This window comes from Hyla sarda, chromosome 6, assembly GCF_029499605.1.
Source record: "Hyla sarda isolate aHylSar1 chromosome 6, aHylSar1.hap1, whole genome shotgun sequence".
Lineage (NCBI taxonomy): Eukaryota > Metazoa > Chordata > Amphibia > Anura > Hylidae > Hyla > Hyla sarda.
This window is the reverse complement of record NC_079194.1, coordinates 260,586,178-260,609,155: the sequence shown is the minus strand read 5'-3', so window position 1 is coordinate 260,609,155 and position 22,978 is coordinate 260,586,178. Positions and strand designations below refer to the sequence as shown.

The 22,978-nt window shown below is 44.8% G+C and overlaps 1 protein-coding gene across 5 annotated transcripts in view; it reads left to right on the top strand.

Moving 5' to 3' along the window:
• Positions 1-22,978, top strand: part of HRAS (HRas proto-oncogene, GTPase) — a 158,649-nt gene that overhangs the window by 108,719 nt on the left and 26,952 nt on the right. For all 5 annotated transcript variants that reach the window (XR_008845327.1, XR_008845328.1, XR_008845326.1 and 2 more), the window contains exons 4-5: positions 472-650; positions 16,229-16,388. Coding sequence is in view for 1 of the 5 variants with exons in the window: in XM_056527101.1 (XP_056383076.1) it covers positions 472-650; positions 16,229-16,388 (339 nt within the window). In the remaining 4 variants the exon portion in view is untranslated. The remainder of the gene's footprint in view (positions 1-471; positions 651-16,228; positions 16,389-22,978) is intronic.

The following is a 22,978-nucleotide window of genomic DNA, read 5'->3' as shown; positions in this document are numbered from 1 at the left end:
TTATATGTCAAGAACAAACATAGGATAGGTGATTTAACCCTTACCCACCCCGATTTGCCAGGGGCGGGGTTTATGTTTAAAGTCCCATACAAGGCAATGGGAAATAAATGTTACTGCATAACTTCCAAACGGCTGGAGATTTTTTGATAATACTTGGTCACATGTTACTTATATGTCCACTTAAAATATAGGATAGTTAATTTAACCCTTAACTACCCCCATTTGTGAGGGTCGGGGTTTTTGTTTAAAGTCCCATGCAAATCAGTGGGAAATGTATGTTCCCACATAAGGTCGGGATAGGAGGTCGGGATATGGCAACCAAATATGAGGACGGGATATGAAGTCAGAAGCTTCCTCCTTTATTTTCCTCCCCAACAAGGATTAGGAAGGAAAAACCGGGCAACGCCGGGTACTCAGCTAGTATATTATAAATTTATTTTAATTGCTTGCTTTTTCCATTTTATTTTTCAGGATTCCTACAGAAAACAGGTTGTAATAGATGGAGAAACATGCTTGCTGGACATCTTGGACACTGCAGGTCAAGAAGAATACAGCGCAATGAGGGACCAGTACATGAGAACAGGAGAGGGATTTTTATGCGTATTTGCCATTAACAACACTAAATCTTTTGAGGATATTCATCAGTACAGGTGTGTTACCAATAAGTGAAATTTTTTTTTCCATTGCTTTCATACGGCCTTAACAACAAGTCATCTTGGGGGTCCCAGGTGGCTTCTGCTTACTCTTTTTAGAATTACATACTGTAGTTTATACAGTTGAAAAAAAGAAGTCCATCAAGTTCAACATGAAACCCTGCTATGTTGATCCAGAGGAAGACTAAAAAAAAAACATAATGCTGATGCCAATTACCCCATAACAGACTCCTTCCTGACTCCAATATGGCAATAAGAGTATCCCTGGATCAACGTTCTATCCATATAAGTGTAGTATCCATAGGTTATTTATTAAATCAGACATCACAATATCATCTGAGAGAGTTCTATAGTATCATTGCTCTTACAGTAAAGAATCCCCATCTATGATGGTGAAACCATCTTTCCTCTAGACGCAGAGGATGCCCCCTTGTCATGGTTACCTGCCTAGGTATAAAAAGATCACTAGAAAGGTCCCTATGCTGTCCAGTTATATATTTGTACATTGTGATCAAATCGCCCCTAAGACATCTTTTCTCCAAACTAAATTAGCCCAAGCTTGATGGCATCTCTCAGAAAAGGCCTATAGTTTTGAGGATTCCTTTTAGAGCCCTTTTTGAATATTGACACCACATTTGCTAAGCACTAGTCCTGTGGAACAATCCTGACTCTCTGCTTTTACCTGGGCATGCAAGCCCTCCAGCAGGGTGTTGCCCACCTAACCTTATCCGGTCCTGGGGCAGTCTGACAGCATAGCCAAGTTCCTCTTACAATTTTAGTAGCTATTTTATTATAACCATGTTTGGTCCATACGTTGTAATGTACAGATACTGTACTTTAAAAGACTGAGACTTCATTTGATCCCTGATTTGGATTTTTGTGTTTAGTTAAGTATTGCAAATCTGTTTGAAAGTGCTACAGATCTCATCTCAAGCAGCCAAGAGCCAGGTATGCATTGACTTTGGTCCCTGTTTTACCCAAAACTTAAACTGCTGTTCTCCAGTTATTCACAAGTGCAGTCCTTATGCCCCACCCCCTTCCCCAAAATTATTACCCTGCTGGCTTTGATTAACAGCTTGGGGCCACCCCATGACTTGTGATTCAGGTAGCATGAAAGAGATGACAGATTCTTTTTAACTTTTCATCCACTTAAACTAAAGATTGAAATCAAAAGTTGAGGAGCATTACTAAGCTCCCTACAGAAACTATGTTCCCCTGCACGTGGCATGGGCTGTTTACTATGTAGATGCATTTACATTGTGCAGAATACTGGACTCAAACCCGAAAGTTTATTTCTTAACCATGGCACCAAGGGTGAATAAAATTATGGAACCATGCAAATGATATCAAGCCCTTGGTGAATGTCAAATAGTAGTTAGCCCCCCCTCCCCACTGCAAAACTGGGTTTTACCTATAGCATTTGTATGTCTTGAGTCTTAATAGTTACAAGAAATATAGCAGAATGCATTATCGGAATTAAAAAGAGTGGAATTGCAACTAACCCTAGATTACTGGAGCTGGGGGTGTTGGTTTGGATGATGATTTGAAGTGGATAAATAAACTACATCCAGAAATGGAACAGAAGGCAAGAAACAAAGACCATTATTAGAAAGACTATTAAAAAAAAAAAAAAAAAAAAAAAAAAAATAGCTGCCCCTATAATGTCCATGCTTTTGCATTAGACTAAACTATGCAAATGAAAAAAGCCGGGAGCTCACTAAGCAAAACACACATTAAGCAAAGCTCAGTAGCTTCCAAATAACAAAATCATGATCACGTGATGAGGTCACATAAAAAGGGATTCTAAAGAACATGCAATTAAAGGAAAACTCTCATCCTTTCACCCGCACTATAACCTGATACACAGAGTTATGGTGCGGGTGAACAGGAGACCGATGTGGGGTCTCTGACTGCTGTATCTATCAGGCCGGAACTCCGATCCCCAAGGTCCCCTCTTCCGGTGCCCACTTGCGCTTTGAGGCGGGCCTGCTGGCTAGATTTTAAATATTCATAAGCGCCGTTCACGCGAGCACTCAGTAGGCACGAGCGCTCACGTGACCAGCGCTTATGAATATTTTAATCCAGCCGGCAGGCCCACCTCAAATCGAAAGTCAGCGCTGGAAGAGAGGGACCTTTGGGAGGATCGGGGTTCTGGACTGCAGGTAGGTATAGCAGTCCAAGACGCCGTATCGGTCTCCTGTTCACCCGCCCTATAACCTGGTGTATCGAGTTATAGTGTGGGTGAACGGGTGACCGTTTTTCTTTTAAACAGGGACCAACCCTTGGCAGGCCAAGGAAAATTTACTCCATAGGACGCATAGGGGCCAGGCCCTGAATCTTTTTAATACATTCAGACCAGAGCAATAAAGATACCAGAGCATTACTATCTAATTGGACTCTTTAAAAAGGATATTTTTTTGTACTCGCTGTAAAATCTCTTTCTCCTAGCCTTCATTGGGGGACACCTAACTGATGGGTATATGCTCTTGCCACTAGGAGGCACTGACACTAGGAAAAAGAAAAGTAGTCTCCTCCCTCTTGCAGTGAGGTAACCAGTTTTGTCACAATGCAGTAGGAGAAGCCAACGAGGAAATACGTCTGAAGGACCCTAGAAAGGAATCCCAGAGAACCAGAAAAAATAAGAAATGGGTGGGTGTGGTGTCCCCCAATGAAGGCTACGAGAAAGATTTTACGGCGAGTACAAAAAAATCTCCTTTTCTCAGTCGCTCTTCATTGGGGACACCTAACTGATGGGACGTACCAAAGCAGTCCCCTAGGGTGGGAAAAAACAACCACCAGCGAAAAGGAGACAGTCCAAAGACTGAACCCACATGTCCGCAAAGCCAGCGGACGAGCCCCCAGGTCAGAGACACACTAGGCCCAGAAAATGAGCTCCCGAAAAATCTCCCATCCAAGGAGATGGACCAGGACCCAAGGAAAGGTCCATCCTCTGTAGAGACCCAAGGCACCCGGTCATATAGAGAGACTAGAAACCACAGGAAAAAGAGGAAACAGATGTCCGTGAACAACTCTCCTGGCGAAAAAACTGCCATAAGAAGAGACGCGGATCGCGGAGGAGTCGGGCCGCTACAAATGTCCAAGACCTGAACCATCACTAAGGCTCAAGGAAATGGAAAGCCGCCTGAAGAGAAGGCACACCGCAGCATTGTAGGACAGAGTCGCAAACAAGGGGACCAACAGTGATAGATCAGAAATGTCCGAGTAGACCAGAGCAGCCTTAGGAACATCCCGTCAGAACGGGAATGAAGGGAGAACCAATGAGAACCCGGCTTGGACTCCCAGGGTCTGGGCATAGGAAGGATTACTCCAGAAGACTGTGGTGTCAATGCAGCGCGACTGACACAGGCAAAAGGGTAAGAAGGACACACCATTTCAAGGGAGAACACTAGGCTGAGATAGTGGACAGAAAGCACACAAGCCTAGGCAGGAAAAATCACTGTGAAATGTACTTCAGCAAAAACACAAAATAGTCCCCCCATAGGCGGGAAAAACAAGGGAGGTTGAGACGACAACTCAAGTACAGACCCACGACAAGCACCCTGATCCCCGCACTTCTTGTGAAAAAGGGGATTGGCAAGCGCCTAGGCGCAGAAGGAGCAGGGAAATGCAAGTACTGGGTGGATGAAGCCCCAAGGCTCCAGCTGCAACCCTCGCCGTCTGGAGGAACCACCTTGTATCCCAAGAGGGATCGGAACCCCGTACACTGAAGTTGGGCAACAAAACAAGACGTGTTGAGAGCCATTCCAGATAGTGACGAGTAGGCACCTGAGTCACCCTGGACAGGGACCCCGGAAAAGAACTGCCAGAAGTACAGGGAGGGGCTGAACCGACAGGTGACCCAGCAGGCCCTATGTCGGAACAGAGGTGCCCAACCTCCTCGGAACCGCGGGGACGAATCACCGGAAACCCCTGGGCGCACCCCACCAAGCCAAAGGAAGGTGGGTTCTACTCCTACAAAGCGGTGCTAGCATATGTAAGAACACAGACATGGGGACCCCACGACAACAGTGGCATACCAAGACTGCAGACATCCAAGGGACCAACAGTAAGGGAGGTATGCCCCCAGCAGACCAACAGTGCAACCCAAGAAAGGAGAACAGAGCGAAGCCGCTGTTGCTGCAAAAGTCCCTGGGACCTACAGATAAAAAACCTCTAGCACATCTCCTAATGGCGTCAAACACCAAGGCTGCAGCCGCAGACTCAGGAGAAGAAGAATGAATGTGGAGCAGGAAAAATGTCGGCACAGTGTGAACCTACAGGAAAAAAGGTCCTAAGAACACACATGCACACACTTTGCGGGACTGCACCTGGAAGACAAATACCGGACTACAGGTGCAATAGCAGCAGAATGGGGAGGGTGACCAGGTGGATTAGAACACCGAGCGGACAGTCTGGCCATGTTGGGTCCCGCACACGGAAACACACAGTGGAGGGAGATCCCAGCCTGTAGATCGGGTATCAGGCATTCAGAGAGGGACCTGGCTAAGCAGGTAACCCTGTAAACCAGTAAGTGATGCATTGCAAAAGGCACATGGGGCAACTCTGAGAGACTTGCCTGAAAACTACCATGGCAGGTGACAATGAATGGTAGATGACCCGAAGGTGGAAGATCGGGTAGGCCAAGAAACCCCGCCCCCTGGAGAGAGGGAGGGAAACAGAGGGACCATGGAATGTATCCCTGACATCCTGTATAGTGTCCGTGGGATGCACTGGATCAGTTCCAAGTAAGTATACCACGCACAGAAGGGGGAACTGGAACTCCAGCCGCAAAAGCATCTGTCGTGTGACAGTCGGTAGAAGAAAATAAGCAGACAACTGTCTGGCTTGCTGGTATGGGTCCCTAGGGGACAGCAAGTGATTCCATCGGAAACCTCATACAGTAGTGAGGAAACCGGAAATCCAGTTGCAGATACACCAGCCATGGGATGTGTAATAGGTGGTGCAGGAACCCTGTAGATCACTACCTGGCTGATAGGTACAGGACCATGAAGACGAGTCACTTCAGTGGCACCTTGCTCAGCAGTAAGGTACCGGAACTCCAGCTGCAGAGACATCAGTCGTTTGATGTATGACAGGCGGAGTAGGTAACCATACAGACCACGGTCTTGCTTACTGGTATTGGTCCATAGAGATAATGGAACAACCGGATGCCTCACACAGTAGTGAGGAACCGAAACTACAGAAGCAGATACACCAGCTGTTTGATGGAGGACAGGCGGTGTAGAGAACCATGCAGATGTAGGCAACCATGCAGACACTGTTTGGCTCACTGGCATGGATCCATGGAAGACAACTATGCATACCAACGGCACTGTGCTCAGAAGTGAGGAACCGGAACCCCAGGCGCAGATACATCATCCATTTGATGTATGATAGGTGGTGTACGCAACCACACAGACCACTGTCTGGCTTACTGGCAGGGATTCACAGAAAACAACTATTCATCCCATCGGTACTTCCATGTGATGTGTGACAGGTGGCATAGGGAACCATGCAGACCGCAGTCTAGCTAACCGGTACTGGTCCAGAGTAGACAACGAGCCAGACCGTCGGCACCCCGCAAAACAGTGGGGTACCGAGGCTCTTGCCGCAGACACATCAGCCGGTTGATGTATGCCAGGCGGCGTAGGTCAGTACTGGAGACTCTCCGACAAACACCTCACAGAGTAGTGAGGTACCGGAAACTCCAAACGCAGGAACAGCAGCCAAGTGAGGGGTGACAGGCGGACGTAGGGGACCACGCAGACAACCGACTGACTAACTGATAAGGTTCTATTCCGTCGGCACCACGCAGAAAAGCGGAGTACCTAGCCACCCAGTGTAGATACCTCAGCTGTTTGATGTAGGACATGCGGTATAGACCAACATGCAGACCCCTGTCAGGCTCACTAGCATGGGCCCATAGGAGGTAATGAGACACCCCGTCGGGCACCTCACATAGGAGGGAGATACCTGAATTCCAACCATAGATTTGTCAGCCATATAATGGGTGACCGTAGGAGTAGGAAACCATGCAGACAGCTGTCTGGCTTACTGCTATGGGTCCGTAAAGACAGGGTGTCGGTCCGTCAGTACCGTGCACAGTAGAGAGGTACCAGAACTTCAACCACAGACATGCCAGCCGTGTGACTGGTGACAGGCGGTTGCGGGGAACCATGCAGACAACTGTCTGGCTAACTGGTATGGGTTCAGAGAAGACAACGAGCCATTCCGTCGGCACCTCGCAGCGCATTGAGGTACCGGAACTCCCACCGCAGAGACGTCAGCCGAGTGGTGGGTGACAGGCGGTGTAGGAAAACATGCCGACGACTGTCCGGCTGACTGGTAGGGGTCCACAGTAGGCAAGTAGTCGGTCCGTCTGCACCTTACACAGTGGAGAGGAACCGGGACTCCAACCGCAGTATAATAGCCATGGGATGGTGAGAGGCGGTTGCAGGGAAACCATGCGGACAACTGCCCGGCTTACAGGAATGGATCCATAGTAGATAATGGAACGTTCCGTCGGACGCCTCACACAGCAGAGAGGTGCTGGAATGCAAGATGTGGATACACCAGCTGTTGATGTAGGACAGGCGGCGTAGGCCACTATGCAGACCAACATCCGGCTTAATGGTATAGGCCCATAGAAGACAACGGATTATCCCATCGGCACCTCACCCAGTAGTGAGGTACTGGAACTCCAGCCGCAGATACATCAGCCATTTGATGTATGACAGGCGGTGTAGTGAAACACGCAGACCACTGTTTGGGTTACGGGAATAGTAGACAATGGAACACTCCGTTGGACACCTCCAACAGTAGTGAGGTACCCGAATTGCAGTCGCCTATACAGGAGCTGATGAATGCATAAGGCATCTCGCTCCAATAGCGGGGTACCAAGCGGCAGCCCCCTTCAAAATAAATTCAGGTCTAATTCATGCCCACCGGAAAATTCCCCTGAGGACCGTGTGCCGGATGAGGGAGTCCGCATCACTAGTCACGTAAGGGAACTGGAACATGATCCCTGATTCCAAGGGAACCTGAGTCCCCGGGAACAGCCGGGGATTTGGATTTCTCATGAAGAGAGCAATAGAATCAAACTGCAATTCAGGGGTTGGCCACAAGAGGGTGGAAACACTAACAAATGTTCTGAGTGACCAAGAATAAATGTGTGTATGTATATATATATCACATATATACACATATACACACACATATATATATATATATATATCTCACAGAAAAGAAAATGTCCGGCACTCGAGAAGATGCAGGTAAAACTTGTCAATGGCTTTATTCACACGCTTAGGCAGGACACAATCTGACGCGTTTCGCACCCTCAGGTGCTTAGTCGTAGATAGACATACACTCAATAATGCAGGTTAAAATACACATGAGTTTGGTCACATGACCACATGAATCTTAATTAAAAACAGTTGGTTACAAAACATGGCATTGGGAATCATGATCACATTTAATCGTTCGGAGAGAGTTCACACGAGGATGCAATCAATGCGGCTTTAAATTTCACATTTTAAGTAACATTCAAATTTCAAACTTGAATAGTCCAAAGGCTAATCTACCAATACTATCTATATTCATATTGATTTAGGGGTGCATATTTAACCGCAATAACAATTTAAACTATATCTACACACAAGAATCCGAGATATTTTTATATATAAATCAATAACCTCATGGTGTGTATCACACTATGTGAACAACTCCCTATAATTTGCGACAATTCAAAATTTATTATATGTACCGATATTCATATTGGTTTAGAGGTACATATTTACCGAAATACGCACTTTAAACTATATCTAAACATCAAAATCCGAGATATTTTTATATATAAATCGATAACCGCATGATGTGCATCACGCCGTGTGAACATCCCCCTATAATTTACAACAATTCGAAATTTATTATATGTGCACAAGAAACGAAGAATACATATTAATCCGGGGACTAAACTTGCGTGATTAATGATAAATTGTATATATCCACCATATTTTTACTTACTCGATTTATGCACACGTTAACATTAAATCCAATCTTTTATTTAATCCTTGCGGGAATCTTGTTCCCAAGAGGAACATCCAATGTGCCTCTCTATTATATAATTTCTTTCTGAGATCGCCTCCCCTAGGTCCTAAGGTGACTTTTTCTACTCCCAATACTCGTAAATGGGTAGTGTCCCCTGAATGGGACTCTCTAAAGTGACGTGACAGCATGGACATGTTTGTCAAACTACTTTTAGCATCCGTAATATGTTTCCTAAACCTCACTTTTAATGAATTCCCCGAGCATCCTACATATTGCAAATTACACGCAATACATGTGGCTACATATATGATGGATTTAGTATTACAATTGATGTATTGGTGTATATTGTATGTCCTATTTGTTGTGCAAGACGTTACAGTATTTGTATTCACCATATGTGTACATGTAATGCATCTGGTATGACCACATTTGCGATTACCTATATTCCTCAACCAGTCCCGATCCTTTACACTTTCCTTTTGACTAATAAATAGACTGGGTGAGACTCTGGTTCCAATAGTGGGACCTCTCCTAGACACAATAGAAATACCTTCTGATAATAAGTCTCTTAGTATTGGGTCTGTTTCCAATACCGGAATGTATCTATTTATTATTTTCTTAATCTGTCCAAATTGAGTACTGTATGAGGTCACGAAAAATGGTGGTCTATCTTTACTCGAATTTACATTTTCATCTTCGATTGTATTTTTGGCTGATTTGTCTCCAACCTTATGTGAGTCCCTTCTATTCTGATGCCTGCTGGAATAGGATACTAGTTCCTCGCGTCCCCGTCCTTCTATTCTTATTTCTGCTTTTTTTAAAATTTTTTCACTATAACCCCTCTGTTCCAATCTAGTATGAAGTTCCTCTGCTGCAATTTTAAATTGTATCTCACTAGAGCAGTTACGTTTTATTCTACATAATTCGCCATAGGGAATATTATCCAGGACATGTCGTGGATGGCAGGAGGAGGCTAACAGAATGGAATTAGAGGCTGTATCTTTTCTATAGGGGCGAATTTCTATGCCATCACTCCCACTAATCAACGAAATGTCCAAAAAATTAATTGTATTTTTGTCACAATGTGAGGTAAACCCCAAATTTAGGTTGTTATTCCCAATATACTTAACAAATTCCGAAAATAGTGTCTCTGTACCCCTCCAAATTATCAATAAATCGTCTATGTAGCGACTGATCCAGTGTATGTTATCATGATATGGGTTTTTGTCACTGAAAATAAAAAGTTGCTCCCAGTGAAACATATAGATATTTGCAAAAGACGGGGAATATTTAGCACCCATTGATGCTCCCCTGGTCTGCAGGTAGAAACCACCATCGAACACGAAGTAGTTGTGTTTGAGCAAAAACTCCGTGGCGATGGTGATAAATTCCCGCAGACCAGGGGAGTATGTGCTGAACTTTTCCATATGAATGGACAGGGCCTCGAGGCCTTTAGACCAGGGAATGCATGGATATAAGCCTATAACATCACACGTTGCCCATGACAACTGCTCATCCCACACGATTTTTTCTAAGATATTGATCACATGCTTAGTGTCTTGTGTAAATGTGGGGGTGATTTTAGTCAGGGGTTGGAGATGGTGATCCACCCACTCTCCAAGGCGCTCACCCAGCGACCCAATGCCAGCAACTATTGGCCGAAGGGGAGGTGGAAATACACCTTTATGTACCTTGGGGAGTGAGTGGAACACTGGTGTAACTGGATTCTCTACAAACAGATATTCTTCCAGTCTTTTGTTAATTGCCCCCAGTGCTACACCCTCTTCCAATATTTTCTTAAGTTCCGTTTGGTACGTTTTAGTAGGGTCATTTCTTAATTTACAGTAAGTTGATGTGTCTAATAACATATCCTCATTGAGTTGTTTGTATAACCCTGAATCCAGAACAATAATATTTCCACCTTTATCAGCATTACGAATTACGATAGATTTATTCTCAGATAATTCCTTCAATGCTATACGTTCATTTTTATTTAAATTGTCATAAGCATTATTCCGAGACACCTGTTCATTGAGTTTCACTAGGTCCCACTTGGTCGAGCGGGACCTAGTGAAACTCAATGAACAGGTGTCTCGGAATAATGCTTATGACAATTTAAATAAAAATGAACGTATAGCATTGAAGGAATTATCTGAGAATAAATCTATCGTAATTCGTAATGCTGATAAAGGTGGAAATATTATTGTTCTGGATTCAGGGTTATACAAACAACTCAATGAGGATATGTTATTAGACACATCAACTTACTGTAAATTAAGAAATGACCCTACTAAAACGTACCAAACGGAACTTAAGAAAATATTGGAAGAGGGTGTAGCACTGGGGGCAATTAACAAAAGACTGGAAGAATATCTGTTTGTAGAGAATCCAGTTACACCAGTGTTCCACTCACTCCCCAAGGTACATAAAGGTGTATTTCCACCTCCCCTTCGGCCAATAGTTGCTGGCATTGGGTCGCTGGGTGAGCGCCTTGGAGAGTGGGTGGATCACCATCTCCAACCCCTGACTAAAATCACCCCCACATTTACACAAGACACTAAGCATGTGATCAATATCTTAGAAAAAATCGTGTGGGATGAGCAGTTGTCATGGGCAACGTGTGATGTTATAGGCTTATATCCATGCATTCCCTGGTCTAAAGGCCTCGAGGCCCTGTCCATTCATATGGAAAAGTTCAGCACATACTCCCCTGGTCTGCGGGAATTTATCACCATCGCCACGGAGTTTTTGCTCAAACACAACTACTTCGTGTTCGATGGTGGTTTCTACCTGCAGACCAGGGGAGCATCAATGGGTGCTAAATATTCCCCGTCTTTTGCAAATATCTATATGTTTCACTGGGAGCAACTTTTTATTTTCAGTGACAAAAACCCATATCATGATAACATACACTGGATCAGTCGCTACATAGACGATTTATTGATAATTTGGAGGGGTACAGAGACACTATTTTCGGAATTTGTTAAGTATATTGGGAATAACAACCTAAATTTGGGGTTTACCTCACATTGTGACAAAAATACAATTAATTTTTTGGACATTTCGTTGATTAGTGGGAGTGATGGCATAGAAATTCGCCCCTATAGAAAAGATACAGCCTCTAATTCCATTCTGTTAGCCTCCTCCTGCCATCCACGACATGTCCTGGATAATATTCCCTATGGCGAATTATGTAGAATAAAACGTAACTGCTCTAGTGAGATACAATTTAAAATTGCAGCAGAGGAACTTCATACTAGATTGGAACAGAGGGGTTATAGTGAAAAAAATTTAAAAAAAGCAGAAATAAGAATAGAAGGACGGGGACGCGAGGAACTAGTATCCTATTCCAGCAGGCATCAGAATAGAAGGGACTCACATAAGGTTGGAGACAAATCAGCCAAAAATACAATCGAAGATGAAAATGTAAATTCGAGTAAAGATAGACCACCATTTTTCGTGACCTCATACAGTACTCAATTTGGACAGATTAAGAAAATAATAAATAGATACATTCCGGTATTGGAAACAGACCCAATACTAAGAGACTTATTATCAGAAGGTATTTCTATTGTGTCTAGGAGAGGTCCCACTATTGGAACCAGAGTCTCACCCAGTCTATTTATTAGTCAAAAGGAAAGTGTAAAGGATCGGGACTGGTTGAGGAATATAGGTAATCGCAAATGTGGTCATACCAGATGCATTACATGTACACATATGGTGAATACAAATACTGTAACGTCTTGCACAACAAATAGGACATACAATATACACCAATACATCAATTGTAATACTAAATCCATCATATATGTAGCCACATGTATTGCGTGTAATTTGCAATATGTAGGATGCTCGGGGAATTCATTAAAAGTGAGGTTTAGGAAACATATTACGGATGCTAAAAGTAGTTTGACAAACATGTCCATGCTGTCACGTCACTTTAGAGAGTCCCATTCAGGGGACACTACCCATTTACGAGTATTGGGAGTAGAAAAAGTCACCTTAGGACCTAGGGGAGGCGATCTCAGAAAGAAATTATATAATAGAGAGGCACATTGGATGTTCCTCTTGGGAACAAGATTCCCGCAAGGATTAAATAAAAGATTGGATTTAATGTTAACGTGTGCATAAATCGAGTAAGTAAAAATATGGTGGATATATACAATTTATCATTAATCACGCAAGTTTAGTCCCCGGATTAATATGTATTCTTCGTTTCTTGTGCACATATAATAAATTTCGAATTGTTGTAAATTATAGGGGGATGTTCACACGGCGTGATGCACATCATGCGGTTATCGATTTATATATAAAAATATCTCGGATTTTGATGTTTAGATATAGTTTAAAGTGCGTATTTCGGTAAATATGTACCTCTAAACCAATATGAATATCGGTACATATAATAAATTTTGAATTGTCGCAAATTATAGGGAGTTGTTCACATAGTGTGATACACACCATGAGGTTATTGATTTATATATAAAAATATCTCGGATTCTTGTGTGTAGATATAGTTTAAATTGTTATTGCGGTTAAATATGCACCCCTAAATCAATATGAATATAGATAGTATTGGTAGATTAGCCTTTGGACTATTCAAGTTTGAAATTTGAATGTTACTTAAAATGTGAAATTTAAAGCCGCATTGATTGCATCCTCATGTGAACTCTCTCCGAACGATTAAATGTGATCATGATTCCCAATGCCATGTTTTGTAACCAACTGTTTTTAATTAAGATTCATGTGGTCATGTGACCAAACTCATGTGTATTTTAACCTGCATTATTGAGTGTATGTCTATCTACGACTAAGCACCTGAGGGTGCGAAACGCGTCAGATTGTGTCCTGCCTAAGCGTGTGAATAAAGCCATTGACAAGTTTTACCTGCATCTTCTCGAGTGCCGGACATTTTCTTTTCTGTGAGAGTTCTACTAAGCCGGGAGCGGTACCGGTGTCCGCAGCACGAGATAGTGCAGCAAACGCGAGAGTGGTGAGCAGCCTGACTATATATATATATATATATATATATATATATATATATATATATATATATATATATATATATATATATATATACAGATCTATTTATTTATTTATGTATTTTTTTTTTTTACATACACAGTAAAGCACGGACTCCGGCCCTACACAGGGGAGGGGGCAGTGGGCACCAGGCACTCAGCAAGAGCTGCCCATAAGTGCAGGGCTATCCTCTGGAGGGGTGACTGCTCACAGTGTGCTATAATAGCCTGTCAAGCCGCCGCTCCGGAGGGGTTAATAGATTACCACGAGCTCCCGCCGGGCAGCTGCCGAGGGAGCCAGAACAGTGTCCTACACCGGCCCTCGCAACGGGGAAGGGAGGCGGGACAAGGGGACTGTCATCAGCGCGCGAGCTGGGGAGGAGGAGCTCAGATCTCCCCGGCTCGCGCGCTAAACAGGGAAGGAGAAGGGTGGAGCCAACCGCCGTATAAGGAAATGTTGAGAGACGGCCATGTGCCGCCAGGGACATGGACCCCGGCAGCAGAATCTGCAGTGCCCGCTGCACACCGCCATCGGACATCCCACAGTGCCGACCGCACCCCTCTCTACGGTCGGCATCAGTACAGAAAGTAGCCGGCGAGAAGGAGGTGAGCCGCATTAACTCCTGTGGAGGGAGCTGCTGCAAAATGCCGGCGGCTGACTTCCACAGGACCAAGAATGTATAAAACACAGTCCCCCAGGGGACCTGAGGGACCCCCCAACATGAGACCCCCCATAAAGAGATGCAGCAGAAGTTGCAGAATAAAAGAGAGAGGGTTAACCCCTCGCGTCCCGGATCCCAAAAAATCCGCCCCAGTAGTAGGGACCCATGGTCGCACACAAGGGGGGGGGGGATTTGGATACTCGTTTGCCATGGGGGGGGGGGGGGGGAAGATACTCCCCTCAACCACCACATACTCACCCTCGAAGTCTTTTGATCAGCTAGTGCCACCTGCCTTTTGCCGACATGGTGAACAGGGGCAAATGGGGGACCTGGACCCAAGGTACACCAACAGGCGCTGGTTGTTGGCGAGGAGGGGTTAACGGGTCATTCTCATCCAATGCGCCATGCCCCTAGCTCACATGTGGGGGATCAGGCAGCGCCATGCTCCTGTCGCCCCACGCTAGAAAAAATTAAAAAGGAGAGAAAAACTAAACTTTAAGCCTTAAGCTAGGAAAATAACAAAGAAAAAAGACAAGGTCTGGGGAGACCCACAGACCCACATCTGGCCTAGCTAAAACTGGTTACCTCACTGCAGGAGGGCGGGAATATCCTGCCAGGGAGGAGCCGACTTTTCTTTTTTCTCGTGTCCTCCTAGTGGCAAGAGCAAATACCCATCAGTTAGGTGTCCCCCAATGAAGAGCGACCGAGAAAAGACAATTGTCTAGCAACTGCATTATTGCTTACAACACACTGGAAGAAATTACAAGAGAATTCTTGCTATGCATAAGAAAAAGATGCAAAACCTTAATCACCTCCAAACAGAGCAGAATAGGTGTCCCAATTTCCCCTCATGTGAATGAAGCAGAGGTCGAGCATGCACACTGCAACTACATTAATTCGCTATGAGCGTGCCAAAGATGACCAATTGCTTTACTCGGCTATTTCCATCAATTCCATACAGAATGAATGGTATGGCAGCTCCCTCTGCCGATTCATTTGCACTGGGGAAAAATACTTAATTCTAAAGAATGGATATAAAGAAGATGTATGTAGAGTTATTAGTGACATGACTCATATGATCTGGTAAAAATAGGTTTGCACATTGTGGTCTAATGTTAGGCCCCTTTCACACTATAAAATCACTTCCATTACCAACGCCCGTTAGGATATCGGCAGTTATACGGCCGGTACCAAATCACTAACTGCTGTTAGAAAATCCCATTATAGTCTATGGAATTTTTCTAATAGCCGTTTTAACCCGTTATTGTCCGTTATTAATAACTGCCGCTATTTTGTGACGGGCGAATGAACGGGAGAAATAGTGCATGTACAAATTCTCCCGTTGCTATCGCCGTCACAAAATAACGGCAGTTATTAATAACTGGCGATAACTGGTTAAAACGGCTATTCGAAAATTCCCATAGGCTATAATGGAATTTTCTTACGGCCATTAGTGATTTAGTACTGGCCGTTTAACTGCCGATATCCTAACGGGCTTTGGTAACTGAAGTGATTTTATAGTGTGAAAGGGGCCTTAGCTGTACTCACTGGTGCCAGTTTTGATGGAGCCACCAATAAATGGGTCTATATTGTTCACCGTTCCATAAGCATTGACATTTTAAAATTAAACATGGACGTGGGTGGTATACATTAATTTTCTCTAATGCTTTAGATACTTTAATTCTGGTGTCTTTGCTATAAGAGGGTTAATCTTGTCCTATACATATATGGTATTGGCTGGTAAGTGTATAGTCCTTGCAGGAATTCGCTTGGATTAAAATTCTGTTTTAGAATTTTAAAGTGACCAGTTAACGAATAGAAGTATTTTACATGTATTACATAGGGAACAAATAAAACGGGTTAAGGACTCTGATGATGTTCCGATGGTGTTGGTGGGTAACAAGTGCGACCTCCCAGCCCGAACTGTGGAGACACGACAAGCTCAGGACCTGGCCAGAAGTTATGGCATTCCTTACATTGAAACATCTGCCAAAACCAGACAGGTAAAGGATGAATATTGCTATATTGATATAATCTGTATGAATAGACCTGATTTATATAGAGTGCACAGATCTTTCTAGTGATATATTAATATCTAGGCCAGTAACCATGACTAGTGGGCATCCTCTGCGTTTAGACAAATGTTTCCCAATTGTCATGGATGGGGATTCTTTACTGTAAGAGCAGCGAAACTATGGAACTCTCTGCCACATGATGTTGTGATGTCGGACTCCATAAACAAGTTCACTTCTGGTTCCAGCGCGGCCCGATGTAGGCAGCGCACGGTGAGCTCCCAATCCCCAGGCACCTTTCCGCTTAGTAACGGAACAGTAACGGTCCCCGGTGCTCCACCAATGAAAATGGCAAAGGGATCTTTGGGCTTCAGAGGAACCCGGTTCTCTGCACTGAACGACCAGACAGGTATGTAGATTCAAGGTAAGTTTATTGACCAGAATGCAACGTGTTTTGCTGCGCATGCGCAGCTACTTCCGGCATGACAACAAGGGATACACAGCTAGTTTAAATAGGTAAGATTTAACCCTTTACATATCATTACTGCACATAAGAGATGCACAATTGCAAACACCTGACTGTATTCCTACCTGCATTGTAACCAAGGGTCCCATAAAACCGGAGCCTCCGTCACACCCCAATGCAAGGTTTACAACATGAGTCTAATAATAAAAATTGCATATATATGTGTGTGTGTATATATATATATATATATATATATATATATATATATATATATATATATATATATATATATATATATATAATATATTTCATGTAAAAAGTGAATATATAAAAAAAAAATTTTAGGATGGTGTTTTTTTTTTTTTTATATATTCACTTTTTACATTAAATATATATATATATATATTTATGTAATATTTATTATTAGACTCCTATGTTGTAAACCTTACATTGGGGTGTGACGGAGGCTCCGGTTTTATGGGACCCTTGGTTACTATTCCCAATGCAGGTGGGAATACAGTCAGGTGTTTGCAATTGTGCATCTCTTATGTGCAGTAATGATATGTAAAGGGTTAAATCTTACCTATTTAAACTAGCTGTGTATCCCCTGTTGTCATGCCTAAAGAAGCTGCGCATGCGCAGCGAAACTCATTGCATTCTGGTCAATAAACTTACCTTGAATCTACATACCTGTCTGGTCGTTCGGCGCCGAGAACCGGGTTCCTCTGAAGCCAAAAGATCCCTTTTCTATACTTACCCCGGAGGGCAGCAGACGATCTACCGTACACACCTTTTTGCATTGTTGTGTATGTACCTACACAACCACCCAGGGTGAGCAATAGATTTCTATATTAAACAATACTATTCTATGGAGCGCTTCTCCCTTTCCTTCTACCAATGAAAATGGACCTACAGAGGCAGCCATGGAGGTCAGTGTGCTGGCTGACCTCCCACATCGGGTACCTTCTTCTCCCCTGGGCACTCATGACCCAGCAGCTCCATTTTCACTTGGCACTCAGTATTATGCCAAATGTACAACACATAGTAGAGGAGGTCCTTAAAGGGGTACTCCGTCCCTGAGACATCTTATCCCCTATCCAAAGGATAGGGGATAAGATGTCTCACCACGGGGGTCCCGCCCCCTCCCATAGACTTGCGGAGCGGGTGGTGACATCACACGGGGGAGGAGTCGTGACGTCACCATACTCCGGCCCCATGGTCGCCACGCGGCTGTTTGTGAGCTGGCACTGCGGCGTGCAGCTCAAACAGGTGGGTGGCGAGCACAAGATTGCTGGGGTCCCCAGCGGTGGGACCCCGCGGTGAGACATCTTATCCTTCAGGGCCGGAGTAGCCCTTTAAAGCCACCCTACAGAATCTGCAACTGGAGGTGAAGGATCACTCCAGCCGTTTACCTGAAGTTGAATAAAGAACTTCCCACTTGAAGAATGGGGAGACTGACTACCAAATGCCTGCATATTGCTGAATCAGAATTAGCCAGAATGAGGGAAAAAATTGAGGACTTAGAAAACCGCTCTATGCACAATAATCTACATATGGTGGGTGTTAGAGACTGTAGAGCCCTCTGATTTGCAACGCTTCTGTGAGCGTGATCTCCCTAAAACCCTTGGACTTTCCTACACCTTCTGGGTGGAACGGGTAGAATTGGTCCTGCTCCAGCTACATCCCGTGGGCTAGCGGCAGCATTAGAGAACCGTCCCCGCCAAGTTATTCTACGTCTGTTAGACTTCAACGATAAAGTGGAAAATACTGCAAGCTTACCGATGCCTGTCGCAGCCCCTGGTGATTCATGGTATGCGCCTGTTACTTTTTGAGGACTTCTCCGTGGAGGTGGGGAAGCACCGGAGGTCCTTAAGCACTATTCGTACATCACTATTTAAAGCTAAGTATCTATTCCAGCTGCAGTACCTGACCATTTTGCGGTGAGGATTATGCCATAGAGGGGTATCCTCAGCGATGTCAGTATATCCATATATTCCCTTAACAGCCCGCCATACCTTTATGGCCAGTTTATGAAGTTGGAGGTAAGCTCTACCTCCAAGTAGTGTTGCTCCCGAATATTCGCAATTCGAATATTATTCGCGAATATCGCATATTCGCGAATTCGCGAATTTCGCGAATATAGCGCTATATATTCGTAATTACGAATATTCTTTTTTTTTTTTTCTTCACAGTACACATCACAGTGATCATCCCTCTCTGCTTCCAGCTTGTGTGGTGTAAAGAAGGCTGTAATACTACTGTGTGAGACTGGTGTGCGAAAATTTGCATACGCGAAAATGCGCATATACGTAAATTCGCATATGCGAAGATTCGCATATGCTAATTTTCGCATATGCGAATGTTCGCATATGCTAATTTTGTATATGCTAATATTCACATATGTTAATTTTCGCATACGTGAATATTCGCATATGCGAAAATAAAACCGGGAATATAACGAATATGCGAATATTCGCGAATATATGACGAATATTCGTCCATATATTCGCGAATATTCGCGAATTCGAATATGGCCTATGCCGCTCAACACTACCTCCAAGGACAGGACTATCTAGCAGCATCCTAAGGGTCATTATCGGGACAGACCTAGCTAAGGACTGTTCGGAGTCCGGCACCACATCCCCAGAGATACAGTGCCTGATATACCAAAGTTGACCGGCCAAATAATACAAATAAAAATCAGGGAGTGACATTCCCGCCGCCAACTTGGGGCGTTGTAACGTGGCTAGCCGAATGTTAGGTCTATTGGGGCCCAAATAAATGGTGAAAGAAGGGAGTGAAGAGAATCGAAAAAGGTTCTAGGTACAGGCACTGAGGCATGCTCCAGCGCATAAAGGCACTTAGGTAAGACTATGGGGGATATTTATCAAAGTTGTCTATGTCCCGCATCAATATAGACCAAACTACAGAGGGTTAGTCTGGTCTATTGTGCACCTAATTTATCAAATGGCGCACAGCTCTTGATAAATTCTGTGAACAGACTGCATGATCTATGCTTTAAACCTGCTCCAATATGGTCTGACATTTCGGCGTACTTTCAGCCTATGCGACTTGTCGCTGAAAAGTCGCTTTTGATAAATTCAGCACCAATGCATTTTTCAATGCATTTCAGTCTAAAATAGACTAGCATGCATCATGTTCTAAAAATCCTCTAGAGCAAAAGTCGCAGAAAAGTCGCACATATTTAGACTGCGACTTTCTGTGCGACAAATTTAGACAAGAAAAACCAGTCTAAATCCTTTGATAAATCTCCCCCTATGAGTTTAATAAGATTGATACGGCCAGCGACCGACAATGGGAGCGTGGCCCACACCCGGAACTTCGCTTTAATATAAGGAAGTAGAGTGAGTATGTTGGCGGACAGGTCAAGCAAAGGATCTCTGTGAATGTGAACCCCCAAATACTTAAATGAGGAAACCACCGGGAGACCATTCATTACCGGGGGCCAATCCCTATACAGAAGCGGCATCACTGCAGACTTAGTCCAGTTGATGAATAGACCAGAGAAATACCCAAACGGTCCATGAGCGTCATAACATACGGAAGCATCAATGCAGGGTCAGAGAGGAATAACACTATATCATCGTCATAGAGGCCTATGCGCTCCTCCCGGCCCCCCGTAGACATACCTCGGAAGCCAGGATCCTGTCGAATGCGGAGGGCGAGGGGCTCCACTGCCACCGCAAACAGAAGCGGGGACAAGGGACACCCCTGACGCGTGCCCCGGCCGAGAGCAAACGGGGAAGAACACACACCATTCACCAGGATCTGGGCTTGCGGGCATCTGTACAGTAGGGACACCCATTTTCTAAAGTTAGGACCAAAACCAAATTTAACAAGGGTAGCCTGCTAATAACCCCATTCCACAGAATCAAAGGCCTTGGCGGCGTCCAGTGATGCCAAAGCCCAATCCCCCCCCCCCCCCCCCAGAGCGTTCCCCACCTGAACAGCCGCCTGCACCCTACGGATGTTATCGAATGTGGATTTGCCAGGCATGAAGCCGGATTGATCCGGGTGAATTATGGATAGGATTACCTTATTCAATCGGTTAGATAAACTTTCGTAAGCACCTTATAATCCAGATTCAGCAGCGAAATGGGTCTGTAAAAACCGCACTCCACAGGATTTTTATCAGGTTTTAGGAGGACAACTATGGTTGCCTCATACATAGAGGCAGGTAGAATACCATTCTCAAATGCCCGTTCAAACATTGCAAGCAGGGATGGAAGGAGCATGTCGGAATACCGCAAGTAAACCTCCAGTGGAAGGCCATCAGGGCCCGGAGATTTACCCTTAGTCATGTCCCCCATGGCATCCTGAATCTCCAGTAAGGAGAGGGGGGCCTCCAACATCATCCGATCACTATCAGATAGCACCGGAAAGTCAATACTGTCCAGGTAGGTGTCCAGCTCCTCAGCACCATACTGCACCTGTGAAGAATAAAGATTAGAGTAGTATGTGGCAAAGCAACGCGCAATGTCCGCAACCCCCAACAGCTCGGACCCATCCGAGGCCACTATCTTAAGAATCGGAGGGGCAGAAGAGTTCTGCCTGACTATATGTGCTAACAGCTTACTAGATTGATTGCCATGTTCAAAGTAGAATTGTTTTGTGAAAAACAGCTTTCTATTGGCCTTCTCTGAGAGGTGCAGCATATATTGCCGCCCCGCACTCAGCCACTCAACCTTATTAGCCTCGAATGAGTCCGCAACATATCGGGCCTCAAGCTCCGCACACCGTCCAGCCAGCTCCTCCTCCCGCCTAGACGCTGACTTTTTGAGAAAGGAGATAGTGGAGCGCAAGCAGCCCCTCAAATATGCCTTCAATGTCTCCCACACCAGGATGGGGGAACTCCCAGGGAAATTGGCCTCAACAAAGACCCGAAGCTGGTCCGGAATACAGTCACAGGAGCCTATTTGTTCCAGCCAGAAAGGGTGGATTTTCCACCTCCGCGGTGAACCAGGATCGACCATGGAGACATCAAGCATTAGGGGGGAATGGTCTGATATAGCCCGCGGCTCATAAGACACCGATGAAACCTGGGGAAGAAGGAGCGAGTTGCCACATGCAAGGTCGATCCTGGACAGCGCATTTCTGCCCAGAGTATGACAAGAGTATTGCCTAGTCTGAGGGTACCTGGCCCTAAAAATGTCTACCCATCCAACCTCCTCCAAAAACAGCGACAGAGGGCCACCCCCAACCCCCACCGGGACCCCCCTGGGGCTATGGCGATCTAGGGACGGATTCGGTACCATATTGAAGTCCCCCATACAGAGGACACGGGCAGAGGGATAACTAGCTGCGAAGGTAACCGCCCTATGGAGTATATCAATAGAGGCAGGGGGAGGGTTGTATATGAATAAGAAGACAAAAGGCACATTATTTAAAAATGCGTATACAAAGATAAAACGACCCTGTGAATCCTTACGTACTGTAACTGAGTCCCACCTTACTCTCCGACTAACCAGCAGGGAAACCCCCCCTAGAGAAGGACGTGTGATAGGAGTGCAAGGACCATTGGACCCAGGGTTTAGAAAACTGTCCAGCTTTATCTGGAGTAAGATTCGTCTTCTGCAGTGCCACAATATGAGGCTGATACTTTCTAATATGGGAGAAGATCATAGTGCGCTTGCGCGGGGTGCGTGCTCCTCTAACATTCCATGACCTTAACTTAATATCAGCCATAAGAAGAGACAACAAGTAAAACAGCAGGGGGAGAGATAAAGACAGAGAAGACAGACATGCCCCAGCCGGGGCGAGAAACACTGACAGGGATGCGTGGGACCATATATAGGCCATGATACTGAAGTGGTAAGACAAAAAACCAACTAATAGGCGACCTCGCGGGTAGGCATCTTGGAGACAAAATGGAACCCCAAACTAAATAGGGGACCAGTAAATGTATGAAACAGTAAACATAACTATACCAGTGTTGCATAAGCATCAGTGGAGCAACAGCTCCATCTAGTGGGGAGAACCTGCTCATATATGCTAACAGTGGAGAACCCTGAGTATGTTCATCAAACATTAGGAGAATAGGAGTCCAACTGGGACCCGAGAGAAGAAGTGGGGAAAAATACAGGAAAAGAAAAAC